This window comes from Odocoileus virginianus, chromosome 9, assembly GCF_023699985.2.
Source record: "Odocoileus virginianus isolate 20LAN1187 ecotype Illinois chromosome 9, Ovbor_1.2, whole genome shotgun sequence".
In the NCBI taxonomy this organism is placed as follows: domain Eukaryota; kingdom Metazoa; phylum Chordata; class Mammalia; order Artiodactyla; family Cervidae; genus Odocoileus; species Odocoileus virginianus.
This window is the reverse complement of record NC_069682.1, coordinates 69,701,956-69,720,446: the sequence shown is the minus strand read 5'-3', so window position 1 is coordinate 69,720,446 and position 18,491 is coordinate 69,701,956. Positions and strand designations below refer to the sequence as shown.

The following is an 18,491-nucleotide window of genomic DNA, read 5'->3' as shown; positions in this document are numbered from 1 at the left end:
CCCTCTCTGAGCCTCAGTTTCATCATCTTTAGAATGGGAGTAGTAAGCTCATTGGGGGCTTCCCTGGTGGCTCAGTAGTAAAGAATCTGCCTTCCAGCAAACCTGACCCAGTATCCTTCTCTAGCATCCCTCTATGGAGACAGGAGACTTAGGGATTAGAAAAAAAAAAGAATCTGCCTTCCAGTGCAGGAGAAGCGAGCTGGATCATTAGGTTGGGAAGATCCCCTGGAGAAGGGAATGATTCACTCCAGTGTTCTTGCCTGGAGAATCCCATGGACAGAGGAGCCTGGTGGGCTACAGTCCATGGGGTCTCAAAGAGTCAGACATGACTTAGTGACTAAACAGCAACAGTGAGCTCATTACATGGTGGTGGGAGTTATGTCTTTATTTGGTTACCCGATAATGGACAGTCATTCTTAGGCCCCAGCTGAGGCAGAGAAGGAATCTGCTGAGTGCAGGTGCTATTGCCGGCCCAGCGGCCCTGAGAGTTCCCCATGGCTATCCCTGCCCACAGCGGACCAGCTCCCTTTACCTCCAGCTCACTTTCCTAGTCTGGCCTCCCATTACTGCTGGGAGGCTCCAGAAACCAGGCTCCCCCTCCTGCTTCTATCCACGGCACTCTCTCTGCCCTGAGCATCCCAATTTCTAAACCATCTGCTTGTAATCCTATGTGCTCTCCCACTCCCATGTCATCCAAACAGTTGACAACCTGTGTAATCCTCTTAAATCCATTCCTTCTGTATCAATCAGTCTGCTAGGGCTGCCAAAACAAAGTAGCACAGACTGGGGTCTTAAACAACAGAGATTTATTTTCTCACAGTCCCGGAGGCTGGAAGTTCAAGATCAAGGTGTTGACAGGGTTGGTTTTTTCTGAGGTCTCTGGCTTGTAAATGGTCATCTTCTCCCTGGGTCTTCTTATGGTCTTCCCTCTGTGCATCCATGTGCACACCTCTTCTGCTGGGCAGGTGGATTCTTTACCACTAAGCCACCTGGGAAGCCCCAGCTGTTGTCTGCTGCTGCTGCTGCTAAGTTGCTTCAGTTGTGTCCGACTCTGTGTGACCCCAGAGACAGCACCCACCAGGCTCCCCTGTCCCTGGGATTCTCCAGGCAAGAACACTGGGGTAGGTTGCCATTACCTTCTCCAATGCATAAAAGTGAAAGTGAAGTCGCTCAGTAGTGTCTGACTCTCAGCGACTCCATGGACTGCAGCCTACCAGGCTCCTCCGTCCATGGGATTTTCCAGGCAAGAGTACTGGAGTGGGCTGCCATTGCCTTCTCCGAGTTGTTGTCTAGCATCATGCTATTCAAAGTATAATTCATGGACCTACAGCATCTGCATCACCTGGGAGCTTGTCAGAAATGCAGACTCGGGAGCTGCGGCGACGGCTCCGCCGGAGGAAGCAGCGCGGGCCTTGACCGGCGTTGGCCCGCCGCCTCCGCCGCCGCCGCGCCTGGGTCCGGTTCTTCTGGCCTGGCCGACCCGGTCTGGCCCGCCCGGGTTCAGCGGCCGCGGGGCCGCGGCTCCCGATGGAAATTATATGAATGAAATTATATGAATGACTATTTAGGTGACATCTTCCTGCAAGATCTTCAAGAATTACAGAAGACAAAAACACTAATGAGTTTGAAAAAGTGGTGAAGTTTGGGGGGAGGGAAAAAAACTGCTTTCCTGATCTGCAACTTGACTGGATGTTAAGATGTCTGTGGACATGAATAGCCAGGGGTCTGACAGCAATGAAGAGGACTATGACCCAAATTGTGAGGAGGAGGAAGAGGACGAGGACCCTGGTGACATAGAGGACTATTACGTGGGAGTGGCCAGCGATGTGGAGCAGCAGGGGGCCGACTCCTTCGATCCTGAGGAATACCAGTTCACCTGCTTGACCTACAAAGAGTCCGAGGGTGCCCTCAATGAGCACATGACCAGCTTAGCTTCTGTCCTAAAGGTGAGCAGTTTTGTCAACTCCCAAGTGTAATCCCTGAAATTAAATCTAAATATGAGCTGTTGCTAAAGTCTCCTCAGGACTGGTTAAATGGCCTGTAGCTTGAAGCCAAACTGAATTATGTGTTACATCCTCTGGACACATCTGAGGTATTTGCTTTGTCTTCTAGGTGCATATCAGAGGACCTCAGCTTCTCAGACTACTAGGAATTAGAAAGGCAGGGTGGAGTGGATTTAGGGGAAGTAGATGAGAAATACACAGAAGCAGAGCTGTGTAGATTAACAGTTGTTTCAGAAAGTCTTATGAAATTTTATGAGGTGACATAGGATAAGCATCAGAATCACCCAACAGTGTGTGGGCGACTGATAAATCTCTTAAGAGAAGCTCCTAGATCTCCCGATTTGCTGTGAATAATTGGTGCTTCTAGGCTAATGAGTTCATTTGTTTCATATACTGGAGACTACTGTCCAATGTTGAAAGAGATTTTACCAGTAACCAAGAATAAAGTAAGTTCTCATAGCTTGTAAAAAAAAAAAAAAAGAAATGCAGACTCTCAGGCTGAGCCCCAGACCTGCTGAGTCAGAATCTGCATCACCTGCATGGACCCCAGGCCATCTGTATTCACACTGAAGCTTGATAGCTTACAGACACCAAAGGTGTAGGGAGAGAGCCTCATAGGAGTGGGGGCTGTGGTCCCCTTGTTGGGTCAGAAACTTGACTTTGTCCTGACACAAGCATCCTACTCACAGGAGTCTGGGGTGTACAGCAGATGACAATTCTGAACACACAAATGAACTTGACTCTGCACAGCTATTAAGAATGCCTAACTCACAAGTATAAACAAAGGAAAAGGTTGCCGGAGGTGGCTCCCTGATGGGAAAGGCAAGGTTCTCATCTCTCATTTCCATTTGGCAAACATTTATGGAAGCCCTGCTGAGTGCCAGGCTGGGTGCTGGGAGTCGGGCAGATGGAATGAAAGAGGACATGAGCTTTGTTCTGAAGGAGCTCACAAACCAGGATGGAGACCAGTCACAAAGACCTGCATTCAATAATTCAACAAGTACAAGCCAAGGGCGCCCGCCCACCCACTCTATTGCTCTATCCCTCCAAACTCATCCTCTGGCTTCTGCGTGTTTGCACTTTCCACTCGCCCCCCACCTCAAACCCTTCCCACATCTCCCCTCTCTACCCTCCCCCTATGCTGGGCAACTCTTATTCATCCTTTAGATTTCAGCTGAGATGTCATTTCTTCCAAAAAAAATTGCTGCTGACCAGCCAGACCCGGGAAGGGGGGCCCTTCCATGCTCCCATGATTCCCCTCAACTCACCACTTCCCTTATTGTGGCTTTTTTCATAATTCAGAGTGAATTTCCTGTTTATTCATCTATCTCTCCCCACAGGCTGAGATCATTATGAGGGCAGGACCCTTATTTGCTGTGTTCACTATATTCACAGGTATTTCTTAAACATTAAAAAAAAAACAGTAATAGTGGTCAGCTTTTTATTGAGCTCAGGTACTTTCCTAAATATGTCTATGTATGAATTAATTTAATCCTATGACTATACAATGTGGTGAGTACTATTATTTTTCCCATTTCACAGAGGAAGAAATAGAGACACAGAAAAGTTAAGTAACTTTTCTAAGATATCACAGCTATTAGGTGGCAGAGTAGAGATTCAAAGCCAGGCAGTCTGGGCCCAGAGTGTGCACATTGGAAAACAGTGTGATTAACAGTATGGGAGAGAGGACAGAGGTCAGGAAGTCTTCAGCAGGAACAATACCCAAGCTGGGTTTTGAGGAGTGAATAGGAGTTTGCCATGTGAAAAAGGAGCAGGGTTTTGCAGCTTTGACAACCTCCAGTTTGGGCCCACCTGTCAGAGTGGCAGCATTGGTGGAAGACAATTAAGAACTCTCTAGATACTGTCCAAGGAGGCTTAGACAGAGTGTGTGCCTTACACAGCATCCAGTTTCAGCCTGAGTCACCCATGGGTGGGCGAGGCAAGTTGCACAAACCCTGAGGCTCCAGTTCTTCAGTCCCTGTGTGGGTGAGATGTACACACCCCTCCCCTTTTACCCCCCGATTCAAGGCTCACTTCCCAAACCGCACCCCCACGCTTTGCAGAGGCTGTATCGTCATCTCAGAGGAAAGGTCCTGGCAAGCACACCTTCCGGCAGGTGCAGCCCCAGAACAGAGAGCCTGGGAGTTTCCCCAAAACCCCACTCAGGCTGTCCTGAGTCTGACCTTACAAACTCTGGGAGCCTCTTCTGGCTCAGGGGTTCCCCAACTTTTAAAGCCCCTGAACCCTTTCAAGGAACTAATTTCAAGGACACCACAGCCTAACCAAAGATTAAGAGGAAGTGCTGGGCAGTTCCCCATCTCTGCTGATCCTGACCTTGACTCCAAGAGGAGCCCTGAGCTCTCATCTTAGCCCAACCACCTCTTTTTTACTGCTGAGAAAACTGAGGCCTGGAGGAGGGAAGAGTTTTGCCAAGAATACAGAGCAAGTCAGGGCCAGCACCTGGACAGGAAGTACGGTCTCCTGAGCTGAGCCAGCCCTTTCTCGATAAACAGCATTATCTCTCCTGTCCATCCTGTCCAGGCCTCTCAGATGAGATCTGGAAGCCTCTAACCCCCAACCTCTATCCTCCACTTTCATTCATCCCGTTCATTCATTCATTCCAAAAACTATTTAACTGGACACTGAGCCAAGCCAGGCCCCTGACCTCAGGAAGAGGCAAATGTGTGTGAGACAAACATGTCCCCAGACATTTATCATCCATTCTGACAAAACCAATTCTTTCCTGATGGCTCAGTCGGTAAAGAGTCTGCCTGCCATGTGGGAGACCCAGGTTCAATCCCTGGGTTGGGAAGATCCCCTGGAGAAGGAAATGGCAACCCTCTCCAGTATTCTTGCCTGGAGAATTCCAGGGACAGAGGAGCCTGGTGGGTTACAGTCCTTGGGGTCACAAAAAGTTGGACATGACTGCCTGACTAACACTTTCACTTTCTGACAAAACCACATCAGAGACTGTTCAAACCTTATTCTCAGACCTAGCACATAGTAGGTCCTCAGTAAATATGCATGGAGCACTGAGGAAGGAATGACATGAGGATGCTGGGCCGGCAAGATGGGAAGACCACCTTAGACCTCAGGGCCCCTCCCTCTCCCCTCCTCCCATCATTCAGCACCTCCATGGGGATGGACAAGAGAATTCAGACCACAGTCTGCCTGAACTTTGCGCTCAAGTTGGTCTAGAACCAAGCCTTCCGAACTGATGGCCGTAGGGCTCATGTGGCTGTTTTAATAAAAATTAAATAAAATTTGAAAATCCATTCCCTGGTTTCATTAGCCACATTTCTGATGCTCAAAAGCCACACGTGGCTGATTGCAATCATACTGAACAGCACAAACTATAGATCATCACCACAAATGTCCTTTGGACTGTCTGCTGGCCAAGAGCAGGGACTCCCAGGACCAGTACTTTTCCCAAAGTGTTTGGGAATTGACATAAAATTGCCAACTCTCCGTCTTGCCAGAAAATTACAAAAGCAATAACAATGATTTTAAAAACAGAACATGAATGCTAAGAGTGATGTGAAACTCTCGATTGGATTCTCAATTTAAAAAAAGCCCACATTAAATGGACTTCCCTGGCGGCCTAGTGGTTGGACTCTCTGCTCCCAATGCAGGGGGCCCAGATTCGATCCTGACTGGAGGGACTAGATCCTGCATGCTGCGACTAAGAATTTGTAGGCCACAAAGATCCTGTGTATGGCAATGAAGATCGAAGACCCAGTGCAGCCAAATAAGCAAAAAATAAAAATAAAAAAAATCTACATTAAGGGATATTCATGGGACAACTGGAAAAATTTGAAAATAGATTACATATTGGATAGTTGTATGTAGGAGACTGGGCTTCCCTGGTGGCTCAGATGGTAAAGAATCTGCCTGCAATGCAGGAGACAGGTTCAATCACTGGGTCAGGAAGATCCCCTGGAGAAGGAGATGGCAACCCTCTCCAGTATTCTTGCCCGGAGAATTCCATGGACAGAGGAGCCTGGTGGGCTGCAGTCCATGGGGTCCCAAAGAGTCAGATATGACTGGGCAACTAACACTTCACTTCACTTCGGGTAGGAGACTGCCCTTGTTTTTTGGAGATTAGGGAGTGGAGGATTTAAGGATAAACTATGATGACATCTGCAACTAACTTCCTTGTGGCTCAGAAAAAATGTATTATATAAATATGTATATATATATATATGTATGTATATATATATATATATATAGAGAGAGAGAGAGAGAGACAAAGGGAAAACAAGTGTGTTGATGTGTTAACAGTTGAATGTGTGAATCTAGCCGAAGCTTAGAGAATTGTTCATGTACTATTCCTGTAACTTTTCTGAAAGCTTGAAAGTTTTTCAAAATAAAAAGTTGAGGGGAAAATAAGTCATGATGGCGGTTTACCCGCCTGCCAGGCAGAGATGATGGGTGTTGGGGGGCTGTGCTGATGTTCTAGTTCTTGATATGGGATGTTGGTTACATGATGGTAGAGTGGGTTGCCTTGTTCCTCATCCCCCTCCATCACCCCCACCCCCTGCCAAAGAGATACGTCCTCCTGGCACCTGTGGGGCTTCCGTGATGGCCCAGACGGTAAAGAATTCTCCTGCAATGCAGGAGACCCCAGTTCGATTCCTGGGTTGGGAAGATCCCCTGGAGAAGGGAAGGCTACCCACTCCAGTATTCTGGCATCTGTAAATGAAACCTTATTTGGAAAGGTCTTTGCAGGTTAACTAAGTGAGGGAGTTAGAAATGAGATCATTCTGGATCAGAGTGGGCACTAAATCCAATGACTGCTGTCCTTGTGAGAGAAAGGCAGAGGGAAATTTTGGAACCAGAGACCCAGGTAAGAAGGCCACATGAAGGTAGAGGCGGAGGGATCAGAGCAATGCTGCCAGAGCTGATAACTCTTGGAACCACCAGAAGCTGGAAGAGGCAAAAGGAAGGATCCTCCCCTGGAGCCCTCAGAGCTAAGCGCTGCCTGGGAGCACCTTGATCTCAGACTTCCAGCCACCAGAACTGAGAGAATAAATTTCTGTTGTTTTAAGCCACTAGGTTTGTGGTCATTTGTCACAGCAGCCCTAAGGCACACACAGAGGTGTGTTTTACTTAAAGGGAACTCATCAAGCTGTACACTTAAGATTTATGTGTAGTTTCTCTATGTACATTAAACTCCTTTCAAATGTACTTAAAAACAAAGAAACCAGGATGACTCTCTACTGTGCCCCTGCAGTGGGATTGCAAAGACCTAACCACTGGACCACCAGGGAATTTCCTAGGCATTCGTTTGTTAGAAAAATGTTAAAGAAACAGTTTCATAAAGGCATAATCTCAAAATAGAAGATGGGCCCATCAAATAACATTTAACTTAATGACACGTTTTCCCTTCATTTTACTAAGAATCTGAAAACATATCTCATGGCAAATAAGCCCCAGCTGCAGATGGGTTGTACCCGAATCACCTAGGGAGCTTTGAAAGACAGCATCCCAGACAGAGAGGTCACCGGGATGGGAGAGGGAGGCCAGAAATAGAGCTGAAGACATGTGGGAACGTAGTATCTGCTAAAGGTGGCATTTCAAATTAGTGGAGGAAGACAGATTATTCAATATGGTGTTGGTTCAACTGGCTAGCCATTTGGGAAAAAAATAAAGCTGTATCTCTACCTCCTTCCAATCACCAAAATAAATTCCAGATGGATAAAAATTTTAATTAAGAAAAAAACACTCTAAAAGGACTGCAAGAGAATGTGAGACATTTCCTTTTTATAATCTTGAGGTAGGAATTGCCTTTAACAAACATTTGCTGAATATTTATTCTCTAACTTCATGCTCGGTGCTAGAGAAGGGGACCAGGGGAGACCCTTGCTCTCAGGGAACTCACACTAAAGCAGGTGGTTCAGAATAGTGGTTTCCAGGTCCTCAGATTTCACTAACCATTGGCGGTAATTTTTTAATTATTTGCTTTTTAATAATCTTCTAGTGGGGAAAGCATTTATTTCTATGCATGAGAGAAAATCACAAAACTGTTATGGAAAAACTAATACATTTTGGGTATTCGCTGGTGGTTCAGTGGTTAGGAATCTGACCTTCCACTACAAGGGGGCAAGGATTTGATCCCTGGTTGGGAAACTAAGGTCCTGCAAGCCATATGGTGTGGTCAGAAACAAAAAAGATTAATGAATTTTAATATAGAAAAATAAATAGCCAAAACTCAAAATGGCCCTAGTGGGAGGGGAGAATGGAGCTAGATTGCTTAATGAATATCAGATTTTCTTTTGAGGTGATAAAAAAATGTTTTGAAACTAGATAGATATGGTGGTTGCACAATGTTATGAATGTATGAAATGCTACTGAATTGCAAACTTTATGATGATTCATTTTATGTGAATTTTACCTCCATAAAGAGAAATAAGAATATAATTTTTAAATTCAACTAAAAAAAAAAAAAACCCAAATGCTTGAATGGGAAAAAATTTGCAACACAAAGAGGAGACAGAGAATTCATATACAAAGAGTACCTACAAATCAATAGGGGCATGGAGCAACAGACAACATCTTATATCAATGCTAAGAATGTAAATAGAATGGGAGCTTTTGAGAATGTAATTTGGAAATAATTTAAATGCACGTAACTTTTGACTCAGTAATTTTACGGCTAAGATTTTTTTCTTACAAGTATACTTACTCATGTATTCATTGTACTTTACACATGTATACATTGTATTTTGCAACTCAAAGCAAATATAGGGTCAAAGATATTTATTGCCAAACTGCTTATAATAGCAAACAAGGAACAGAAGTACCCATTACTAGGAAACTGATTATACATGGTATATTGATAAAGTGGAATCCTACCCAGTCATTAAAAAAGAATGAGATATGCCTATGTGTGCTTATGGAAAACTATTCAAGACAAGAACTACTGTGTGTGTTGGGACAGGGGAGCAATGTCTACAATGAGTATTATATACACAGTGTGTGCAGAGCCTTTATTTCTTATTTATTATTATTATTTTTTTGCACCATGCAGCATGTAGGATCTTAGTTCCCTGACCAAGGATTGAACCCATACCTCCTGCAGTGGAAGTTTAGAGTCTTAAGCACTGGACCACCAGGGAAATCTCTGTGCAGATTCTTAAAACATTTCTGGATGGTACAAAAGGACCCGACGACAGTGGTTACAGGAAGTCACACTGAGATGGGTTGACATGGAGAGCGATTTCTACCTAAACTTCATCTTTTTGTACTTCTCAAATTTTTTTTTAACAATGAACATAGGTTAATTATTATATATATTACTTTTTTAAGGTTAATTTTTAAATTATGAAATCGTTGAGGCATAGGCAGATTATAGAAAATAATGAAACAAACTCAGGTTCCCACCACCTAGATTAAGTAATTTAACATGATGGATGCAATTTGAAGACCTCCGTGTACCTTTCTATGATCCACTCCCCTCCTCCCTCCCTTAGAGATAACACCATTCTAAGTTTGATAATATCAGACATACATGTTTTTATTCCATTAAAAAAATCTTTTATAACTTCCATATCTACCAATAAGCAACATCTTGTTTTGCATGTCTTTCCTTTATATAAAAAGTGTGAATTTATGTAGTGTGGCTGTTAGACCCAGCAAGTCCAGTCTTGGTCCCCAGCTTTAGAGAAGGGGTCTCCTTCCGACCCTTCTCTGTCTCTGCTTCTTTCCATGGGGCAAGGAGTCCAAGGGAATATGCACACCTGAGGCCTGTGAGCCTCTTCGAGGTCGCACTAAGGGTACTGGGGACCCCAGAACTTCCAGCCCAACCGCAAGGCGCCTGCCTCCAGAGCCGGTGCAGGACTCTTTCCAAGGTCCAGTCTCCTGAGGGTGGGCCATCTACCTAGGAGGGTACCCCAGGCCAGTGTGACCAAGAACCGGCTGTTGGGGAGGGATGGGGTAGGAAGTAAATGGAGCTGAACCGGAGCCAGCGTGCCCACATACAAAAGAGGAGGTGAGGTGGGATGCAAATGGGGATTAGTATTCTTGCCTTGGGCTCACCTGTCTAACTCATTAACCTCTGTGCCTTTGGCAACTTGCTTTGCTACTCAACATTACATTTTTGAGCGTTATCTGTGTTAATATCTATAGCTCCAGTTTATTTTCACTCTCACACAGTATTTCTTTGAAGTTTTAAAAGTTTCAGACCCCTGGCCCCTAATGGAGAAGATTCTGACAGAGGAGAGCTGCTTCATGGGCTAAAGCATCTTTCAGAAGCTCTAGGCGTCGCCGCTTGGCAGTCCGGTTTGGGGACCAGGGGGAGGCAAGCCACTCTCGGCATGTCCCTGGCTTTGCACAGGCTACACTGTCACCTGCTGCCCTTCTTTGTGGTCCCAAGGTCGGCCTGGACCGGCTGCCGCACAAGCCACCAACCAGCCCAAGGGCCTGGGTCTGGTCTGGGAGCCGAGAGGGAGACAGCGGGCGCCCCCTGCTGGAAATGAGCGCAAGCTGCGCCAACCGGCTCCCCAGCCCTCCGTGCTCCCCGCCCCCGCCCCTTCCCCAGCCTTTCCCCCCAACCTCTAGCGCTCATTTAGGGCCAACACCGCTTATAACAGCCATCGCTTTGCTTTCCAGAAACGTTCACACATAAAACAGACATTCTAATAGCTCCCTTTCGTGGAGTCTTTATTAGCGATAAAGCAGTGCCTTTGAGTATCTGTGGGGCTCAAACCCTGGTTTATCCTCTGATCTCTGTGTGACCTCTGGCAAGTCATTGGACCTCTGAATAGCTCTGAGATTCCTCGTGAATAAAATGGGACAGGAATGTCACCTACCTCATAGCATTGCTTTGAGGATTAAAGTGGTGCCTGACATGCAGCTGCTGCTGCTGCTGCTAAATCGCTTCAGTCGTGTCCGACTCTGTGTGACCCCATAGACGGAAGCCCATCAGGCTCCCCCACCCCTGGGATTCTCAAGGACTCCTTACTCCTTACTCCTTACGCCGAATCAAAGCTGATGGTTTCTCACGGTGACACAGAGCTTACGTGTATCAGCAGCTGCTCTGTGTTCTGTCCGTTGATTATATCCTTTAACCATCACAACTCCATGCAGTGAGTGCACTTATATTCACCTCCACTTTACAGAGAAGGAAACTGAGGCATGGAGAAATCAAGCAACTTGCCTGAAGGCTCACAACTTACCCGTTGGTGGAGTGTTATTTGAACACAGGCAGCTGTAGTCTACAGCACAGTACCTTATTGCTACATTGTCATGGCAACGGGGTGGGGGGTGGGGGGCGGTGGGCTTCCCAGGTGGTGCTAGTGGTAAAGAACCTGCCTGCAATGCAGGAGACATAAGAGATGCAGGTTCGATCCCTGGGTTGGGAAGATTCCCCTGGAGGAGGACATGGCAACCCCACTCCAGTATTCTTTCCTGGAGAATCCCATGGACAGAGGAGCCTAGCGGGCTACAGTCCAATGGGGTTGCAAAGAGTCGGACACGACTGAAGCAACTTAGCACACATGCATGGCAATCTGGGGAGGCATGTACTATGCCCATTATACAGCTGGGGACACTGAGGCTCAGGAAGTGAAGCGACTTGCCTCACATCACACAACTAATTAGCACTGGAGCCCTGGCCTGGACTTGCCCCAGTTCTGTCTCTTTGCATTGTCTTGTGTAGTTCTGTGGCAAGCCAGCAGGTGTGGTGACCCTGTGTGACAAATGAGGATGCTGAACTAAGACAGCTAAGTGACTTGCTCAAGGTCACAGAGTCAGTACGGAGCCTTTTCTGTTGGGAGGTGGGACCCAAGGGTATTCTATTCAAGGGCCTAGCACCTCTGTGGCTCCCCTGCCGCAGCCCCTGGACAGCTCTTGTCTTTATAATCACAGTTCTTCTTCCCAGGCACCTGAGTCTGGCACCACTTGCTTCCAGCCAGCCTCAGCACAGCTGTCAAAGCTGTGCTCTTAAGCTGTCACTCAGCCTGAGCCTGGCCTCAGCATTGGCTCCTGGGCTTCCTGTAGGGCTAGGGGCTCAGATTCCATCCCCTTGCCCTCTGGGAGGCAGCTGGTACCGTAGAAGGGACTGGAGTTTGGAGTCAGATAGTCCAGGGTTCTAATCCCACTGTGTCCCTTCCTTTCTACATGACCTTGGGGGAGTTTCATCACCTCCCTGCATTCCTATTTCATCACCTCTAAAATGGGGTAACGGTCAGTGCTTTGCAGACTCCTGTCAGGATGAAATGCAATAGTGTACAGCACCTGGTACACAGTAGGTGCACAAGAAATATTAGATCCCTTTGCTCTAGACCTTTGTCCCCTGCTGCTTATGTCCCCTCCTCACAGGCCCAGAGTCCCCACCTCTTCCAAGATGTCTTCGAGCCAGGGTTGGGCTGGTGTAGAAGCCACATCCTTTGTGTTTCCTGGGGCGCTGGTTCACAGTCAGAATAACATCACCATATGTAACTCAGCCACTGTTCAGTGGTCCATCAGAGATGGACTGAGCACCTACTATGTGCCAGGTAGGACTTCCCAGGTAGCGCTGGTGGTGAAGAATCCACCTGCCAATGTGAGAGTCATAAGATACTCGGGTTTGGGGTTTGATCCCTGGGTCGGGAAGATCCCCTGGAGGAGGGCATGGCAGCCCACTTCAGAATTCTTGCCTGGAGAATCCCATGGACAGAGGAGCTTCCAGTCGCAAAGAGTTGGACATAACTGAAGCAACACACACACATGTGCCAGGAATCTTCTTTAAAAAAAAAAACTTTATTGATTTATTTGGGTGTATTGGGTCTTAGTTGCAGCATGTGGGATCTTCACTGCCTCTTGCAAGGATCTTTCATTGTGGTGTGAGGGATTGCCCCACAGCAGGTGGGATCTTAGTTCCCTGACCAGGGATTGAACCTACGTACCCTGCATTGCAAGACAGAGTCTTAACCACTGGACCACCAGGGAAGGTTCCCAGAAACTGTTCTTGGTAATGGGGCAGCAGTGGTTCACAAGACAAGAGCCCTGTTTGAAGTGTATCACTGAGAACCTACCTCATCAGTGTTCAGTCCCCGGGGCTATGGACCAACCCTGATGCTACTGTGCCCACTTCCTGAGCACCCACACTCTTCCCACTCACAGCTTCATGTGATCCTCAGAGATTCCACCTCAAGTATGAACATCATCTCTAACTTAAAAGTGAGGGAACAGAGATGTGGAAAGTTAAGCAACATAAAGAAGAGCAGGGGATATACATCGCCATACGTGAAACAGATACCTGGTGGGAACTGGCTGTATGATACACAGAGCTCAGCCCGGTGCTGTGACCACCTAGGGGGTGGGATGTGGTGGGAAGTGGGAGGGGAGTTCGCGAGGGAGAGGACAGATGTATATCTACGGCTGATTCATGCTGATGTATGGCAGAAACCAACGCGATATTGTAAAGCAATTATCCCCCAATTAAAAATAAATTAATTTTTTAAAAAGAGAGGAGATGGGGGCTGACTATAGACAGTCTGATCCCAGAGCCTGAGCTTCACTGGGCTGCCATGGAGTCTACCTCTTACTCCTTCCTCCAAGTTTCTAATGTTGTCCTCAGTTTACAGGTGAGGAAACTGAGACTCAGAGGGAATGAATGCTGTCCAAGGTCATACAACATATAAATGTAGGTTCTGGGATTATCTGGAGCCTAGGTTTGGTCTGACTCCAGATCCCACTTCTCCCCTACAGAGAGCTGACTCATTTGACAACCATTTTCTTCCCAACAGACTTCCCTGGTGGCTTAGACAGTAAAAACATCTGCCTACGATGCCGGAGACCCGGGTTCGATCCCTGGGTCGGGAAGATCTCCTGAAGGAAACGGCAGCTCACTCCAGTATTTTTGCCTGCAAAATCCCATGGACAGAAGAGCCTGGTAAGTTACAGTCCATGGGGTCACAAAGAGTCGGACATGACTGAGCTGCTTCACTTTCTTTCCCTTTTCTTCCCAACAGAGAAAGAAACCAGACTCAGGTCTGGCCTTGAGAGGCTCAATCTACTGAGGAGGGCAGTGAGTAACTGACCACCTCCCACTGTGATATATGTTATGACAGTGACACATAGAGTGTGTTAAGAGAACTGACACTACAGAGATAGTAACTATGGGCAAGGAGTCCTGGAAGGCTTCCTGGAGTCGGTGATACTTAAGCTGGAAGTAGAAAGATGAAGAACCGAGGAGAATCATTTGGAGTTGTTGGGAGGGAGGTTGTCTGACAACACATACATCACGGCCTCATCCTAGGTATGGGACTATTTAGTCAATTTTTCTGTTTATTTCAAATTCATTCTCTGCCCTTCTCCTGTTCCACTTCATATGGCAAACCATGTTTCCTGGGCTCCCTTGCTAATTAGCTTCTGACTCCGTTCAGCCAACGAGAAGCTTTGGCGAGAGATCAGAGAATAAGATGAAGGGAAAAGTGAGAGTGTCTAATCCCATCTCTCTCAGCCTCGAGGGAAAGGAGGGGATGACTTCAGAAGCTAGAGTCTCTCCTCCATGTCTGCAGAACCTGCTAGAAAGGCCTGAGGTCCCAGCTCTCCTCCGGGTGGCCCTCAGTTCCTGGTCTAGGTGTGCCAGCTCCTGTCTTTCAGTGCTGGCCCTCGGGGAGGGCATGGCCTTCCTGTGTTGCTAATCTCAGGTTTTCCATTTCCCTTAGTCACTCCTTCAGCCCTTCTAACAACTATGTTTCTAAATCCTCCAGATCAGAGTCCCTCTTTTTAAAAATATTTATTTTCAAAAATTTATCTGTTTGACTGAACCGGGTCTCTTTTTAAAAATTCTATTTATTTATCTCTGGCTTTTCTCCAGTGCGGCAAGCAAGGCTTACTCTCTAGCTGCTTCTCACTGTGGTGGCTTCTCTTGTTGCGGAACACGGGCTCTGGGGCACGCAGGCTTCAGTAGTCGTGGTGCGTGGGCTCAGTAGATTCAGCTCCCGGGTTCTAGAGCACAGGCTCAATAATTGTGGCTCATGGGTTTAGTGGCTCTGAAGCCTGTGGGACCTTCCCAGATCAGGGATCGAACCTGTGTCTCCTCCATTGGCAGGCGGATTCTTTACCCCTGAGCCACCAGGGAAGGCCTGGGCTGGGTCTTAGCTGGGTTCTTTTTAGTTGTCATATGTGAACTCTTAGTTGCAGCATGTGGGATCTAGTTTAGTTCCCTGATCAGGGATTGAACCTAGGCTCCCTGAATTGGGAGCGTGGAGTCCCAGCCACTGGATCACCAAGGAAGTCCCAGATTCCCTCTTTAGAATTGTCTGGCTCCCATCTTGTTTTCCTAGCCAGACTTCTGATATTCTGTCTCCTTGTCCATAAAACGGAGGTTCATTCGATCATTTCACAAATAAGTATCTAGTAGATGCCTTAGCACAGAAAACTGTGCTAAGTGTTGGGAAGCTCACAGGAAACAAGGCAGGTTAAAAGACATGAAAATCTAGGCACTGCCTACCCCTCATGTCTCTGTACTGATCAGATGAGCTGTGTGCATAAATGTCACCTGCTGCCTGGGTCTCAGGAATTGCCAGCAACAGGCAAACACTACTTGGACTAGAGCCTGTTTTCTAAGTGTTCCGGGCCTGGGGCCTTTTCCTACTTCCTCCTCTCCCCCTCTAATCCTGACAGAGAAAGATTTGGGACAAATAAAATGAATCTTTAAACTATACCATGGGGAGTCAACTTAAGAGACTTATTATCCCGAGTGGTGGTACGGTTTTAAGCTATAAATAGATCTTTCAAGAACAGGTTTCACTAAACCCATAGACGGCAATGAGAGAGAGAGAAGGCAGAGAGGTGCCCCGGGGCACTCACCTGCTGACCGCCTGCCCCTCCTGGGGCACCCAGCACAGTGGAAGGAACCCTGGATTGGGCTGGGAGTCAGGAGACCAGGCTTTGAACCCCAGCTCTACTGACCACCAAGTGCATGACCTTGGACGAGTCGTTTGACTGCTCCCAAGCCTGTGTCTTCCTCTGCAACCTGGGAAAGCTGAGAATACTGAGGATCTCTGGTTGTGGTGATTACAAGTTTAAAATGCAAAAGAAAAAAAATATATATATATAAATAAAATGCATGTGAAGCACTTGGTATTTGGTAAGTGCTCAGTAAACATTTGCTAATATGATTGTTACTTGCTGCAGGAAGTCTGGCCTAGAATCCCAGCTCTCTCCATTAGACCAGGAAACTTTCCGTGTGATTGATCCTGAGCAAGTTATTTGCTGTCTGGGCTTCAGTTTTTTCCTCTGTAAAACAGGAAAATAGTAACTACACTACCTGGCTCAGGAAAAGAGAGTTCAAGGATCGTCTAAGAACCAGGTAGGGGATTCCCTGGTGGCCCGATGGTTAGGACTGCATGCTTCCACTGCAGGGTGCCTGGGTTAGATCCCAAAAGCTGTGCAGTGCTGCCAAAAAAAAAAGTACAGAGGTTAGAGCCAGACTGCCTGATTTTCAATCCCAGTTCCACCCTTACTTCTATTCCTGTATTGTCCTGTGCCTGTTTTCTCATATCTAAAATGGAAATAATGATGGCAACTACTTCATAGAGTAGTTGTGATGATAAATAAATATAGGTAAAGTGCTTAATACAATCACTGGCACTGAGTTTCTCAAGCATTATGAAGTACTAGCCGTACTTCATCAGTTCAGTTCAGTTGCTCAGTCATGTCTGACTCTTTCACACTCCATGAACTTTGGAGCACGCCAGCCTCCCTGTCCTTCACCATCTCCTGGAGCTTGCTCAAACTCATGCTCATTGAGTCAGTGATGCCATCCAACCATCTCATCCTCTGTCATCCCCTTCTCCTCCTGCCTTCAGTCTTTCCCAGCATCAGGGTCTTTTCCAATGAGTCAGTTCTTCTCATCAGGTGACAAAAGTATTGGAGCTTCAGCTTCAGCATCCAGTCCTTCCAATGAATATTCAGGGTTGATTTCCTTTAGGATTGACAGGTTTGATCTCCTTGCAGTCCAAGGGACTCTCAAGAGTCATCTCCAACACCACAGTTCAAAAGCATCAATTCTTTGGTGCTCAGCCTTCTTTATGGTCCAACTCTCACATCCATACATGGCTACTGGGAAAACCATTGCTTTGACTATACAGACCTTTGTTGGCAAAGTAATGTCTCTGCTCTTTAAAACGCTGTCTAGGTTTGTCATAGCTTTGTCATACCTCACATGGTACCTAAATTGCTTGGGGCTTTGGAATCAGAGAGACCTGCACCTATATGCCAGTTCTATCCTCTAGGCTGTATGACCTCGGACAAGTCACTTTCCCTCTCAGAGCTTCAGCTTCCTCCTCTCTACAATGGAACACTAGAACAAGCCCAGCTTCTTTAAGGTACTGTGATGCAGCAAAGCAGACGCACACTGCCTGTCTTGAGTTAGATGCACATGCAAAGTGCTTTCCCTCTTCTTTTCCTCTTGGCTCCTCTCCTCAGCACTTTTCTCAATGGTCTACTTGAATGTCCTGACCCAGAACCCCATCACTGCTCCTAGAAATCGTCCCATCAAAGCTGAGGCCATAACTACACACTGCATGTTCTGGTGCGAAGAACTCTCGATTAGTAGTCAGAAAACCAGGTTGGCTTCTTTGTCTTTGCAATGGAAGAATTCTGATATGTTGTTTCAAGGAGTCTGTTAGGAAAATTAAAGTGGAGGAAGTCTTGTTCAGGCTTCAGAAGTTAGAGAGCAGGCCTCTGACCTGCTTCTGACCTGCCTGGACCCTGCTCAGATTCCTTGCCTGCCTGAAAGCACAGCAGGTCAGGCGGGACTTAAGATAAGAAAAGGAGTGGGTCTGTCAATTGAGCCCCTGGAGGTCTGGCCAATCACCCTGGGGTCTAACAAAATCCTATGACTCAAAAGGTGAAACAAACAGCATTGTAAAAAAGGTTAAAGTAAAACCAGAGCTGCATTTTTCCACGCAAATGGATGATGCTATCAGTTTGCAGCCTGGGATTATAAGGGAGAACCCCTGAAACTGCAGTTTGAAGTCTCTCCCAGGGGGTGGATGCACCACCTTTTTCCAACTGTGACTCCAGATTGCTATTAATGAGGGACTTGCCAGCACTAAGTCTGGAAGTTGGTTGGCCCAATTTGTTGATGAACATGCTGTTATTCTATTGTTTCTATTTCTTTTAATGACTGGATGCTGAAATTAAGTCAAATAGTCTTTTATAAAATATTGATATTACTTATTGTGTGTGGCAAGTAGTTTCTTTTGTTAATGAATACTTTGAACCTAAAATGATAGTAACACTTTTGGCTAAACAGAGTCATGACCTTGCTTTCCTTCGGGTCTTGAGCTCCATAAGGAAGCTATTACTTTCTGTATCACGACATTCTGTAATCTTGTTATCTGGTGGCAAAGGCCAAGGTTAGGATGAAGACTTAGTCCAGCTGGGGATGAGAATGGACGGCGTCCTCCTGAGTCCTCCAACATCCTTGAGGGAGGTGACTTGTTTGGAGGCAAGATACATCCTACTCACATGTGATGGGGTGGGGGGAGG

At 46.7% G+C, this 18,491-nt stretch overlaps 1 protein-coding gene across 2 annotated transcripts; it reads left to right on the top strand.

The window, feature by feature from the left end:
- The first annotated feature begins 1,197 nt into the window (after nucleotides 1-1,197).
- Nucleotides 1,198-18,175, top strand: LOC110133370 (E3 ubiquitin-protein ligase ARIH2-like). 2 transcript variants are annotated; one of them, XR_011489649.1, is made up of 3 exons: nucleotides 1,198-1,946; nucleotides 13,733-13,878; nucleotides 13,958-18,175. XR_011489649.1 is itself a non-coding variant. In XM_070472705.1 (2 exons), the coding sequence occupies exons 1-2, from the start codon at nucleotides 1,698-1,700 to the stop codon at nucleotides 13,748-13,750; spliced, it is 267 nt and encodes an 88-aa protein (XP_070328806.1). In that variant the 5' UTR covers nucleotides 1,387-1,697; the 3' UTR covers nucleotides 13,751-13,846. The 2 variants fall into 2 exon arrangements, 1 of the variants encoding a protein (XP_070328806.1); XM_070472705.1 differs by lacking the exon at nucleotides 13,958-18,175 and having other exon boundaries at nucleotides 1,387-1,946; nucleotides 13,733-13,846.
- Nucleotides 18,176-18,491: the final 316 nt, after the last annotated feature.